The sequence below is a fragment of the Colias philodice genome, chromosome 26 (genome assembly GCF_061535455.1).
Source record: "Colias philodice isolate Cphi_HAF_F1 chromosome 26, ilColPhil1 Martin Lab GWU primary, whole genome shotgun sequence".
NCBI classification, from domain to species: Eukaryota; Metazoa; Arthropoda; class Insecta; order Lepidoptera; family Pieridae; genus Colias; species Colias philodice.
In genome coordinates, this window is record NC_143111.1 from 2,506,165 (window position 1) to 2,521,356 (window position 15,192).

Here is a 15,192-nt window from a genome sequence, read left to right on the forward strand (position 1 = left end):
ACACACCCATCCTTACAACTTTCGCATTTATAATATTAGTAGGATACTTGAATCTATTGCTTTTCAAACATTTCCATACATTTCTAGCATTAATGAGATTAGCTGTATAGAATCATAATTGACAGAACGATGTAATTTCAGCATTAAATGATTGAAATCAAATTATTGTAATCCCGTAATGAGAATATACTTGTTTTAATTAAATTATTAATTCCCTGTTATACTGTTTCACGTTAATTAAGGGAAATATCACGTAGAGTGAAATATAATTATTTTTATGCGTATTAAACAGTTAGATGTTCTTTTAAATAAGTGGATTTATTTAATTACGTTTAGGGCTAATTTTTTAATCCTTGGATTTTTATTCGTCGAATAATGTATAAAACTACCATTTTAAAAACGTATTCTAATTGCCCGTATTTGACAGTTTACGTGACATTTTAATATTATCGTGTAATACTTTATTGGACGGATAAGTTTTATCCAAGCATTGAAAAATCGGCCCTTAAGAGGATATGTTATTTCAAATTCATTTTAGTTGATATGGGTTTAATCTTATTATACTAATATTTTAAAGCTGATGAGTTTGTTTGTTTGATCGCGCTAATCTCAGCAACTACTGGTCCGATTTGAAAAATTCTTTCGATGTTAGATAGCCCATTTATCGAGGAAAGCTATAGGCTATATATCATCACGCTAAGACCAACAAGAGCGGAGCACTGCGGGTAAAACCGCGGGCACTAGTTGTTTAATAATTATTCTCCCAAATTTTGTATCACGTGAAGGCTTTTCTTTCATAACAACTTTATAAATTCACTTGCAATAACGCATAATGCATATATTTGAAAATCCTATATTGAAATCTCAAGGGATTCATATCATTTCGAAGCAGTCTTGGATACAGCGTAGTTAAATTTGAAAAGTATAACCCTTGTATTATCCTATAAGCCGCCCGCAGTAAGAGATTGCAAGATTACCGTTGGTGTATGGGATAAGCGGTTAGCGGTAAATAGATTTATTTTACTATTATATTATAATAGGTAGTGAATATTTAACATTATTTTACCTCTTTATTTCAGCGTATCGCTGCATAGTAAGGCCACTAATCGTGCTACATCTTTCTTGTATCGTTTTGATCCTGTTCTTTTATGTGTAATGTATGTACAATGAAGTTTAATAAAATACAAAATATTATTTTATGGAAATCAGATAATCTAAAACTTTATTTACAAAAAGCTCTCTTTATAGTTGCATATATTGCAATAGCATGTTACCCGGTAAAAACTCTATTTGCTTATCCGTACGATAATTATTTATCTCTGAACCAAATTTCGTAAAGATACGATCAGTTGTTTAACTTCAAAAACTAACAAACATACATTCTTACATTTTCGCGTTTATAATAATTATAGTACGAATAACATAATATTCTAACCCGCTTTCGCTCTAGCTTTGTACCACGCGTATTCTCAAAGGGTCTCAATCCTTTACCTATTTTCTCTTGATGAAACCAGATGCAATGCAAAATGGCTGAACATATTCTAATGTGCGGCAAACTGCTCCAACGAGATTGACTTAGCTTTGTACGTAAACGCTTGTTTGTGAACTTTAGACAGCGTATTGTTGGCTATTAAAATTGAATTTCATGTTGGATAATGATTATGTAAAATTATTCTGATTTATAAGATGGATAAATAAATTGGACAGCTTGTATCGAGTTTTGCAAACCTATTAATAAGACGTTTTATTAGTATCTATGCTTCTGTGATTTACTTTTTATTTTCTCCTTTTGCTCTCTGTAAATGTACCATGATAAATTTAAATTCTAGTTACAGTGAAAATAAGAGATATGTGATAAGTGATATCAGTGTATAAAATACTCTAGTATTTTATACACTGATATCAATCATTCAAACTGCGTAGTAAGTATGAATGAATGAATGAATAAATACTTTATTTGCACCAGAAACAAAATAATAACAAAAAAACACAGACAATAGAAAACGTACAAAAAGGCGGCCTTATCGCTAATACAGCGATCTCTTCCAGGCAACCTTAGGTCAAGGATCATGAGAATTACGTCATATATTGAGGTCGATGGTAAGTAGTATGTAAAAATAAAATATATCACTCGAGTAATATAGTACCTACCTACTTGAATTTGATATGTTTCGTTTTAGTGCATTGTAATGCTTTATAAATATAATTTTTTAAAGAATAGAAAAAAATATAGTACCTACTTACATTTAAGATAGACTGTGTACCTTGTATTTGCATTGAAACATCTAACTTCAACTATACCATCCATAAGCCAAAAACAACTAACATTAAACAAGCGAACCGTTTAGTGGATTCACATCCCGAATTCAGGGACTTAGAAGCCCGAATACAAAAGTTTAAGAAACCTGAAAAAGCAATTTTATTCGAAAACTTTCAAGGGGCTATGTGTCAGCTTTGGCACGTTGTTTAGTGGAATACTGTTTTTATTTATCTATAGAAGTAGACTGTATTTATATATTTATATATTATTATTTTCGCTGGATAAGGCTCTTCTGTCATCTGTGTGACCCGGTATAAATTATAGTTTATTTGATTAAGGACTAAAAGTGGTTGTATACTGGGGAAATAAATTAAAAAAAATTGGATCTTAACTTTTATACTATTTTCCGTAGTTACACGTGATTCCTTAAAAATACGATTAACAAATTATAATTCTTGAATGATGTTTCCAAAATCAACGTAATTTCACAAATCGTAGCCATTGAGTTACTATGTACTACGTACTAGAGGCGATCGGTACATTTGTAAGTGTAACACTAGTTAGTTAATCGTCTCAAACTATTTTTTTGTTACATTGATTGGTTTAAATTGATAAGTTTATTCATATTTTTTTAATAAGATAAACAATATTTATTTGTTACATTGATTGGTTTTAATTTTTAAGTAATAAGAGGCAGAATATCTACAAAGTGTAGTGACTCACTAGCCACCCCGCGCCGCCGCGCTTGTCACACAGATTTTGTTCGCGGTGTCCTCTCTATAATAATACCTCAATGTTCGTAGCATATTTTTTCTATTTATGGGTGTCGTAGAACCAAAAAAATCGACAAAATTTAAGTATAGTCTCAACATGCATTTAGCAAAATGGATTAGAGATGATGATAATAACTATAATAAATAAATTAAACAAGTATATGTGACCTAGTAGAGTTAAGTGTACTCAATTCCTGTTTCTAAAAGCAGTTATTCACTCAAAGTGCGAACAGCCAAGTGCGGTACCTATATAATTCTCGTTCCGCAGGATTTCTGTTAATTTTTTTCACTTAACTTATAAAATGAAGCGACGAGCCAACTTAATGAGTTCTGACGAGGGTGCATATCATGTTCTGTATGTTCATGTGCATAGCAACTTGGGATTTTAATTTTATTTTTATATTTACTGGCATATGATTGTTTAACGGCATTGATTGAAATATTCTGTGCTATTTATAATATGGTTTTGCCAATTTTAATCGTATGTATTTATTTAGTTAAACCTTTTTTGAGTTTTCTTGTTCATAAAGTTTTTTTTTATATTTTCACTGCATGTAGTATGTTAAGATTTTTATAATATGTACTCAACTCAACTATTTTACAAACAAATATTAAATACGATTTTTGAATTACTTCTAAAATATCCATGAAGATAATTTGCATTAAGATAAAGCGTCATACCAGAAAATCAGTCCTTAAAGTGCACACCAAAAATATTAAGGCATAAAATCCCAAGAACACAAATTGAAGCACACCCTACTGAACTATCGCAGCGGCCATGTTTTACAAATAAAACTAAATACGACATGAACAGAAAAGCTTTGATGCTTTTGCGATGTACAATTTTTTTTTCAAAGTTAGCTCAAACGGTGAATTTGTGAGCGTTGATGCATAAAAGTACTTTAAAATGTCATTCCTATGTGCTTTTACGTGCGAATTCTTTTAAATTCACTTTGTGATAAATGTGTGACACTCTTTTGATGTATGCTCGAATAAATACACAATATGAAGAGTTAATTTAGTGTATAGTACAATGATAAAAATGATAAGTCTCTCTTAATACTATTTGTTGCAATGAACATAGGCTTCTTATAAGGTTTTAATGTACAATGCTGGCAAAGAGCTGGCTAATGTCTCGTCATGTCGAACTTTTGGTTCTTAGGTACTTCTTAGACATGCTGGTTACACGATGCTTTCCTATCCAGAATAAAGTAGTAGTTATGTAGATAACGTGAAGATTAATATTTAATATATATATATATATGGGTTAGTTATTATTATTTAGTATTATTAGTTATTTATATATGTAGTTATTATTAGTACATGTCACGAATATATGTACATACTTAAACGATTTAAAACCAATTTTATTTGAAACTGCGATACGAAATATGCCAAATTATCAAGAGCTTTATGTAACGTAATTTTTGCATCCCATTATTTATAATAAATCTTGCAATAATTAACTATTGAGTAGGTATTATGAGAAGGGATGTTATGAAACAATAAAGAAACGCGAGATATGTTAATTATTATTAGTAGAAGCCATAAAAGCTAGTTTATAATATATTTCACTGGAGCAAATAAAATATACTAACAGCAAATGTCTGTTTAAATTAAAACCACGTAAAATAAACATGTGACATATTGTTTAAAACGTAGCTAAAGCGAACGTTATTTCCGTAGTTAATATTAAAACGATATCTGTAACTCGATCTGAGTTCCGGTCAGATTTTAAAATTAAATGTTAAAATTGTATGTGAAAATGTTCTATTTGATAAGGGAATCAAAATTATTATTTGTTTACTCGATGCAACAAGCGTTATGTTAAATTCTACGTGTAATGTTGTGATACTGTAAACGACTCAACCGATTTTAATTTTTAATACAATGTCTGTGCTATAAGTTGGTTTCAACTTAAATAAGAATGTAAAAAATATACTTATATTTCAAATCAGTATGTACATATAAAACGTAGTTTTGATTAGGCATAGAATAAAAAGAGTAAATTTATGTTTTTTACCATTTACACATAATATAGTGAAGTCCCGTATCAGCATAAGTTCTGAGCCTGATTTATTTTACATTACTCATGATATTTTGATACATAGAGTCTTCAATAATCTTTTTCTGTACATGATCACTACAACTTATTTGATATTTAGTTTTATATCATTCAAATGCTTTTAAATGAGAATTTTTTAAACATTATTTCGGGACGGAATGGCAGAAATGCGCGGGTTCGAATCCCGCCTGGTGAACGATTTTTTTATTCTTTAAAAAGCTTAACAATAACTTATGTCTAGTGAATAACAAGATAATCACCAAATTATTTCAATTAACGCTAGTCCAAAATTAACCCACAATTACAGTCAACTGAGGGAACCAATTATTCGTCGGGTCATTTGGACCTCTAAGACTCAAAGTTCCTTATTGAAATACTTTCCAAGTTGAATCCTTGTTTACTTGTGAATAATGAAAGTGGATCGTCTATTGTAAGGAACACTTAAGATAAATCGATTTTGTGAAGATTTTATTGTACAGCATTTTGTATCGGATGATGAATTTTTTAATTTGCGATACAATCATAGTATACATAAATACAAAGTGATTGCTGTTGATTATAGAAAAATATGTTTTATAAATTTTGTATTAAAGCTATTTTATATCATGCCTAGCTGTGCTCTACAGATTTAACTGCATTGTTCCGCTCCTATTGGTCTTAGCATGATGGTATATATCTTTCTCGATAAATGAGCTATCTACCACTACAATAATTTTTCAAATCAGACTCGTAGTTCCTGAGTTTAGCGCGTTCAACCAAACAAACAAACCCTTAAGCTTTTTTAATATTAGTATAGACCACGTATAGACTATATATTATATTATTACATAAAAAACAAATTACTCCAATCATATACGAAGCTACGAAATCACCAAAATTAGTCTAAACACAAAAACCGAACAAAAATCACCAATTTAATTTAACCACCTCAAAGCACAAAAACAACCACTAACAACAAAATTATCCATGTAACGTCACGTTAAATCTCTAGTCGCTTAATTTACGACCACTAAAGCGTACCAAGTGAACTATGAACGCCAATATTTTAGAGTTGCGTTTATTGCCCATTGAACAACAACTATTTTGTAAACATAAAGTATTTTAATTAGCTAACTAGAGTATGATTGTGATTTGTTGTCATAGATAACAGATGAAAGATTTAGGTAATTAAAGTCAATATAGTACCAATTAGTCCACGAATAAAAATACTAAAGTAGACATATGTATTTTGATACAATTTACTAAAATAATTATTGCTAAAAAAATCATAAATGCTGTTTGTTTTGTTTTCTTCGGCCTCGCCTCTACTTCACGCAGCTTTTTACTAAGTAATTATATGCTTAGAAAAATTTACTACATAATAAATGTAATTACCTTTTTTATATTCGTAAGTATAAGGTCCCTACGTAAATAAATTATTATAATAAAACTATTTAAAGACGTAAATGGGACCAAAAGTTTACTCATTACTTATTTATTTTTTGTGATATTAATATATTTGTTAAAATACAATTCTAAAAATTAAATTAATACAAAAGGTCTAATAACAAAAGGTACACAAATTCTAAACAACAATGAGTAAACATGATTAAAAACTCTATTAAAGCATGATTGGATATCAAATTTGCAAATTAATCTGATGTTTTACGTGTATAAAATATTTAAATTTTGCTATGAAATTAGATTTTGCAAGTTCATTGACCTGAATGTCGTGAAACTAATAACTAAGGTGACCTACAGATTTTATTGTGGAACTAGCTGTGCCTCGCGGTTTTACCCTCGTTGCTCCGCTTCTGTTCGTCTTAGCGTGATGATATATAGCCTTCCTCGATAAATGGGCTATCTAACACCGAAAGAATTTTTCAAATCGGACCATTAGTTTCTGAGATTAGCGATATGTAGTTAGATATAAGTTACATACTTATTAAGTTATTATGTAAAATTGAATTGTAATATTGACAATTTTAAGGGCGGCTTGCGCAACATTTGGTCTAAACAGAATTTAGTTAAATGCGTTTATCTTGCTAAATATATTTAGCCTAAATACAATTAAAAAGGTCTTGCCCATGTCCGTTTGGATGGTAATTTAACTAATCGTAGTTAGGGAGTCGGTAAAGCAGTTTCTTGCGTTCCTTTTTACGTTTTAGTGCGTTGTACACTTGACTTAGAGCAAAATGGTTGCATTTCTTAAAAAAAAAATTCGTGAAATGGACCGACGAGCTTTCAACTGTCACATGAAGTCAACCGAGCTGTCAAGTGTCAAGTCACACAAAGTTTGTTGTGATTTGTGAGGTGTTCTCGTGCTATTTCTCGTGGTATTTTTTATTGATATTATTGTTTTAGTTTTGAGTTCAGTGATAATTACCATGGCAAACAAAAGTGTTTCTTCTAGGGCCCGGGGGCCTAATTTTACAAAAGAAGAACAGATATTGCCGATAGACAGATATTGTCGTCAGAATACAATTCCCACAAATCCATCTTACAAACTTCCTACCGAACTCTTAAATCTTTTATAAAATAATAGTAAACTTCTATAACCTCAAAATGATGACGCGCGATTGACTACTAAACGTATTTAGCGACGCTAAATAGCCATCTTTGGGTATTTAACTTTGACAGTTCGTTAAACGTGATTAGTGCCTAAATTTTTGTTGTGCAAGACGCTAATTATAATTAGCAGACTAAATGCGTTTACGTCGCTCTTAAACTGTATTTAACGACGATGCGCAAGCCGCCCTAAAAGAGCGACTATGGAGATTCTTGCCGGTTCTTCTCCATAGATACTGCTTTCCGAATCGGTGGTAAATGTTAAAAATATGTAATGACCATTCGAAAGTGCTTCTAAAAGAAGTCTAATTGAATAAATAATTGTTTGAGTTTGAGCGTGTTCAAACAAACAAACTCTTCAGCTGTATAATTTTATAGTACAGATTACAAAGTTTACAGTCGTTTTATCTAGATTCTGGATTAAGTAAAGACATAAATTAAGTGATCAGACGCCTTAATATTTTTAGTTGGAATTTTGGGACTTGTTTTTTAATGTGAATTCAACTTTTGGGTCGATTTTATTTTAAGTACACGATTTCTAGTCGAGTGCCAATTTTGATGAATGCTTTTTGGGGCTCATCTGTTCTCAAAACTTATTATTTTTGTTTGAAGGCATAGATTAATGTCTGAAGTCTGAGATGGTGTACGGATTTGTTTACCATGGAACTTTTTTATTCATTATTCAGCCGTATTCTTATTACTGTTGGGCAGTTTTAGAATTGATTATTGTACACTTTTTTTACTAACGTGAGGAAATTCATCATGAATACGGGCTGCTTCGACGGCAGCAGCACGGTTATGTCGGACTCCTACTGACTAGACCTCACCATTTTCTAGTTTTTAGCAAAAAAATGATATTTTTTTACTTATAATTTTGAGAGTCAAATACTCAATAATTTTCATTTAATAACTAAAATCTACTTTATAAACTGTAAATGCTCAAAATCTAGATTTCAATATAGCTCTATATTATTAAGCCATTTAGATCTGGCGCAATTATCGAAACTAACCAATCACAGATAGCCTAGCGTGAGATTAATCTTGGCCTTTATTTCAAGTGCTGAGTGCCTGATATTCAATTACTATAGATATATGGGTGATATTATTGATATGTATGAATTTTATTTAAGATGTGATGTTTAAAATTATTTGTTGTTTTAATGGGTGTAATATGGAAACAAATATTGCTTATCTCTTAAGTGTAAAAATAAACGTTTTATTTGAGGTAGGGAGATATGAGCGTAAAGAGATTTCAATTTGAAAATTTTTGTTAAATTGGAAATTTTTAATTTTAATTTTTGATTCAATTATTTTCATAATAATTGAATAAATACATTGAAATGTATGGATCGATGCCTCTATCCGTTGCTCTATCCCACAATATTTTAAAATTAGGTATAATTTTTTGTACTTTCTCACAAAACCTGATACAGATAGTCCATCTGAAAATGTAAGCTAATTCCAAATAAGTACGAAATGCGAATGAAACTAAAATAAAATGATATCAATGACAACATATAATAAATAAGTTCTAGAAAATACTATTTCCAGTGTTCAAACATATTGATGTTAAGATTTGGCAAGAGACGAATCTTGTTCAAGTGTTGTCATTCAAAATATATCGAGCAGTTACTTCTATTGTTGAGGTTTCTCAGTATTTCAATATTAAATATTATATCACGTAGAAATATATAATTTAATGAAAAATTGAGTGAACAATTTTGAAAATATCTAATATAGTCGTTGACTTTATTCTCCATTACAGAGCCTATTGTTATTACTCTAATTAAATATTCGATACATTTTTAAAGTTCCAAAATACTACATATTATAATTAATATATAATGAACTTGAATTTATTAAATACTAGCGGTCTGCCCCGGCTTCGCCCGTGGTACCTACATGTTTAAACTATCCTATCTCTCAAGTTGGATCGAACTGCACATGGTGTGGGAATTTTATTATAATCGGTTAAGTGGTTTAGGAGTCCATTGAGGACAAACATTGAGACACGATATTTATATATATATATATATTAAGATAATCTTTTTGACCATTACACATTATCAAACCAAGAACTTTATGACACGCTCTATATTATATAAATAAACAAGACACGTATGTCTATTAAAGTTAGCTGATTTATTTTCAAAATCGCATCTAATTCTGTCGATTCCCTGTATCTGCAATCATCCATCAACGTCTCCCTTCATCCCGTCACCATCCTCACACGCCAGAAGCAATTACACAGACTAAGTGTATTTAACTTATTACTTAATTTTAACTTGACCTTTTGCCCTTTATATGAAGCATAGATAACTTAGTTAAATAGGACTGACTTAAATAGATATTTTGTAGATAATTAATTTTTATTTCATGATAAATTAAATTAAATTCTCTATATTTTATTGTTTTTATTTTAGTTTTAATTCAACATATTTTATTTTATTTTACTCAAGGATATAGAATTAAATGTTTACTGTTTAATATGCACTCTATATATTTTGTTTATCTGTTATATTCTACAAAGAAAAGAATTCTTTCAAGATAAACGAATAATTTGGTCCATTCAAGCTACGTAGCATCTCGTAGCGCTCACCGTAGCGTGCTCGTAGACACTGATATTGTCGTAGGCGATCTACGAGGAGCTTTTTATTGCGTCGCCTCGGTGTAAATGCTTTGTTAAACTTTAAATCTTGAAATGTGTCTTGTACTTATCACTTTTATTCTGTGGAAACATTTATTTGTTTGAAAATTATTATATTTTTATGTTAAGTATAGCTGTAAAGGAATGGAATTGACTGAAAATAAATGGTGAGGAAAATTCGCCACAAAATCTATACTCTCTATACTAATATTATAAAGCTGAAGAATTTGTTTGTTTGTTTTCAACGCGCTAATCTCAGTAACTACTGGTCCGATTTGAAAAATTTTTTCGTTGATAAATGGGCTATCTATAGCCCATTTATCGAGGAATGCAATGTATAGGCTATATATTATCACGCTAAGCGGAGCCACGCGGGTTAAACCGCGGGGCGCAGCTAGTCATAAATTATACATCTTTCTTTATATGAAATGTATCTAACATTATATTAATTACAGTTATACCTTCGATTATTGCACTAATTAACCACTAACTACTGGTTATATAATTATGTGATATTAGGGATATAAATAGGCCTTCAATACATTACATAATATTAGTTTAACCGTCATCGTTGTTCTGCCACGAGACCCTAATATAGAGGCATAAATACTATATCTTTTAAAATATCTGGAATATTTCAGCTTCATCTTTACAATAAAAATGAAATAATTAATTAATAAAAATATCTTACACGACTGCCTAAAAAGACGGTAATATTTTCAGGTTACCAGTGTCCATTGATCTAAACCTAATGTTAAAATCATTTCTGTTTTACTCATAAACTATTTACTTAGTTTTTTTTTTGTTAACATTAAACTACAATTACTCCAAAACCACTATTTATAATTTACCAAATCAACATTTCTTTACACCTTAATAAGATGTAAAGCAATAGCATGAAATAGCATGTAAAAAAAGACTTTTTATCGGATTTTAAACGCGATTTATTTAGTGTATTATTTTCCCGACGTTTCGTAAAATCCGTTAAAAAGTCTTTAATTTCTAAAATGTGTAATACTCGCGTAAAATCAAACACTAGAAAATACTATGTAAAAAAAAAGATAAAAAACGTATCGGTAAAGCTAAAAAAAAACAAAAGATAGCATACGGTAACGAACACAATACCTATCATTTAATTCGAAGCGAAATGCATGACGCTTTTTCTTCCATCCTCTTTTATTCAATTGTGTTACTGAATCAATCGATTATGAAATTATCGGTTTTAATAGTCAGCCAGCTGATAATTGAGAGACTATTGTATTACTGTGTGTGTGTATGTGTGTGTTTACGTTGATATAGAAGGATTGATTTTGATGTAATGCAGTAAGTTTTTAGGTCTATAGATATTTAACGTAGATTAATTAAAATTACAATACAGATCCCCGTGGGCAGACGTGGAGATATAGTGATTTAATGTAAGTTTATTTTTAGAATTTAAAGAAAAAGAGCGTAAGAGTGCATTAGAATGTATAATGAATGCGTGGAAAAATATCCTTGTGTAACTTTCTAGGTACCTATCACATATCATTGAGACAAATTTCATTGAATATTTAATTGCACCTGTATGTCCTTCCCTTTATTATTTTTACCAGACTACCAAATTATATTTATCGCGCCCGAGAGTCCCAAAAAAAACCAATTTTCAAAGATAACTTTATTAAAGAAATATTACAAATAAAAATTAAACATTAAAATTACTTTAAATACCAATGGACTTGCTCGAGGTTAGAGGCTAAGTAAGGTGGAATCCATAGCGGCGATCCAATTTCGATGTCGATGCAAGTCAGCAAAATGTATCCATGAATGCTACCGATGAGTATGTATGTACGCAGAGGCGACTATTAAATATACCAAAGATTATGCAATGGTATAGAGGCGATATCAACTTGTAGATTTTACTATCGGATTTTACTATAGGCTTGGTAGTATATAACACCTCCCCCCTTAGTTCAAGGACTATTTTTGAACGACAGGAAAAAATGTCATTGGCAGCTTTCCACAGTCTTGGCTTGGTCCAGGTTCAGCATAAGTTTGTTCTTGGCGAGGCTTCTTGCTTGATTGGCTTCTTTCTTCATTCTTCTTTCTTCTGTTCAGGATTAATCTTCTGCCCAAAATTATGAGAGAAAGTGCAATAGCACTGAATAATATAGTATAGAAGGGAATAGTTGTGTTATAGAACATTGGAGTTTGTTCTAATTGAATAGGTTCTTGATGGTGAATCTTGTCTTGAATTTCATGAAGTTTCTTAAGGCTGATTGAATTACTTTTAATAGAGAAGGATAAGGTAGGCTCTTTTACATGAGCTGAAACTTTAGTAATTTTTATGGGCTGTCCTTTGATGTGATCGTTGGTGTTGACGATGGTGAAGTCTTCTGTGTGCAGCTTGCAGGTAGGTGGTATTGTAGCGAGGTAGCTTCCATTGAGATTAATGATTTCTTCTCTTTCGCAGGATAACCGGGCTTCAGTTGGAGATGGGAACACGACGACGTAGTGGCGGTCATCAAGTTTTTCCATTGCAGGTTTCATCAGGTTTACGGTAGTCATTTCGCAGGACCTGTCTTCATGGAGATTTCCTTCAACGATGTTGCTGATACAGTCCGGCTGGGGTTTCAGCATGTGGTGGAGCTCGTCTTCACATAAGTACCTCATGCCTGACTTCGGGCATTCTGCCTCTATGTACACGTGCATATTATCAGTGATTGCAAGGAAAGGAGAAGGAGGGATTATAGCTTGCCTATTTTTATTAGGAACAATAGCTAATTTATAAAAGTTATATTCGAGTGGTGAAACTATAGGAAATTTAAAAGCAAAAACTAACTGATCTCCATTAAAATAAGATGCTGGCTTAATTATATTGTAATAGTCTCTAATTTCTAAATCTAATATTTCTTCTTTATTATAAAATGTCTTAAGCTTACTTAACATATTTTTCATTACACCTATACCTATCATAGAATGATGAGTGCGCGAAGCACTGCAAAATGCTAGCGCATTCTCTAACCTAGTTATTTCGCTTACTAAACTGTCTACATTATTACTGCTTATTGCTAATGCTTGTGCGAATTTCGCAAATTTAACTATATCCGGTGAAGGAAATGAGTCAGGGTTTAATATCATAAATAATGTTGTATTAATTTTATTTTGACTTTCTATAATTTCAGCAATAATTTTATTTTGTTCATCCATCCAATCTTTGCTAAGACTGATGTGATGATTCTGTTCAATAACTATTTTATCTTGATTTTTCTTAAGTACTGAAAGAGCTTGATCATACTTTACTGCATCCGAATAATCTAAATTTCCAGTTATACTCTTAATTACTGACCCAAGACTATCTATTAAGCCTCTCTTAAACCTTAAGGGTTCTAGAGTTTTTAATTGTTGCAAAGCAAAATCAAGTTTATCACTTAAATAATCTATTTGCGATTCATAGACAGCATAAGTAAAGTTATCTAACTTACTTCTAATTTCACTTAGCTGAGACTGCACTAAACTAATGTTAGAATCTATTTCCCTTAATTCTATAAACTGTAAAAATGTATGATAATGATGGGTTAGTTGCATGGGACCTAACTTAAAGGGTAAAATTCCAGGGCTTTCTCCAAGATCTTCAAGTTTTATCTCGAGAGCTAGTGTTGATGTTAGAAGCATCATGATCAGCACCCTGCAACAATTTGGCGGTCTTAGGGATTCGTTTTAGCCTATTTTTAGCTATAGGAGCTTTCTTTTTGGATGTATAAATATGAATAGGTAAGTTTGCTAAAACAGTGTCCTGGGTATATCGAGGTGCGAGTTTAGATCTGGAAGCTGAGGGGTTACTGACAAAAATCTGCTGGTTAGGTTCATAATCTACTTCATTTTCTCTAGTTTCATTACGTTTTTCAATGATAGCCTCTCTGTTAGCTAATGATGATTCATTCACAACGTCATAAACCTGTTTCATTTGTTCTCTATGAGATTGCATATACTGTTGAAGTAAATGAATAGTTAAATCGACGTCAGTAGGGTCACGTGGATCAGTATGCCCTAATATAAGGTCATAGGGTTTACATTTAGTAAAACTATGTATGGAGCTATTATATGCAATTAAAGCGTAAGGCATTAAATTAATTACAGGTTGATCACGCTGTTTTAATTTTAATATACGGAGATGTTCAAGCAAAGTCGAATGAAAACGTTCTATATTACCATTAGCGTTAGGGGAATGAGCCAAAGTTTGATGATGAATTATTTTATGAATTTTACAAAATTCTGAAAACATTTGGTTATTAAATTCTGTACCCTGATCAGTAATTATGGTAAGTGGTAAACCGTGGTGAGTACTAAATGTTAACAAAGCCTGTATGACGCTGAGTGCCGTACCATCTCTAAGTAAGTATGCCTGTCCATATTTCGAAAAAACATCTATAAGGGTTACATATTTTTCATTATTAGCTGTAAAGGTGTCCATATGCACGATCTCAAAAGGTTTTGTAGCTGGGGGTACTAAATTAAGCTTAGGTCTAATAGGGTTCCTGTCATACTTAGCTTGACCACATATTGTGCAATCATTAATATACTTTGTAATATGTTCTTTCATTTCAGGCCAGAAGTAACGTGCTGAAAGTGCAAGGTAGCATTCATTTATCCCGCGATGATTGGTTTTGCCTTCATGATAATTACGAATAATTTCTTGTTGCCTAAGATATTCCTTGACGTTTTCTAATTCTATTTTAGCTATAAAAACTTTCATGCATGAGCTTTTAAATTTTTCCTGTAATATTGGGACTATTTTGTACATACCTAACGGAGGGTTAATAAGTATACCGGTCTTTATTTTAGGGTTTACATATTCTTTAATAGCATTGATTAAATCTGTTTCTAAATTTGATTCTGATAATTGTATAGATATCCTGGAATG

The 15,192-nt window shown here is 31.2% G+C and overlaps 2 protein-coding genes and 1 long non-coding RNA gene across 8 annotated transcripts in view; 1 reads left to right on the plus strand and 2 right to left on the minus strand.

Moving 5' to 3' along the window:
• brat (tripartite motif-containing protein brain tumor) overlaps positions 1-15,192 on the minus strand; it is a 432,659-nt gene that overhangs the window by 213,681 nt on the left and 203,786 nt on the right. The gene's annotated exons all lie outside the window — the stretch shown is intronic.
• The window catches only part of LOC149476791 (uncharacterized), a 465,754-nt gene that overhangs the window by 47,069 nt on the left and 403,493 nt on the right, over positions 1-15,192 (plus strand). The gene's annotated exons all lie outside the window — the stretch shown is intronic.
• LOC149476794 (uncharacterized) lies at positions 10,992-12,974 on the minus strand. Its single transcript, XM_089711551.1, has 2 exons — positions 11,339-12,974; positions 10,992-11,164 (listed from the first exon to the last, which is right to left on the minus strand). The coding sequence occupies exon 1, from the start codon at positions 12,939-12,941 to the stop codon at positions 12,249-12,251; it is 693 nt and encodes a 230-aa protein (XP_089567677.1). The 5' UTR covers positions 12,942-12,974; the 3' UTR covers positions 10,992-11,164; positions 11,339-12,248.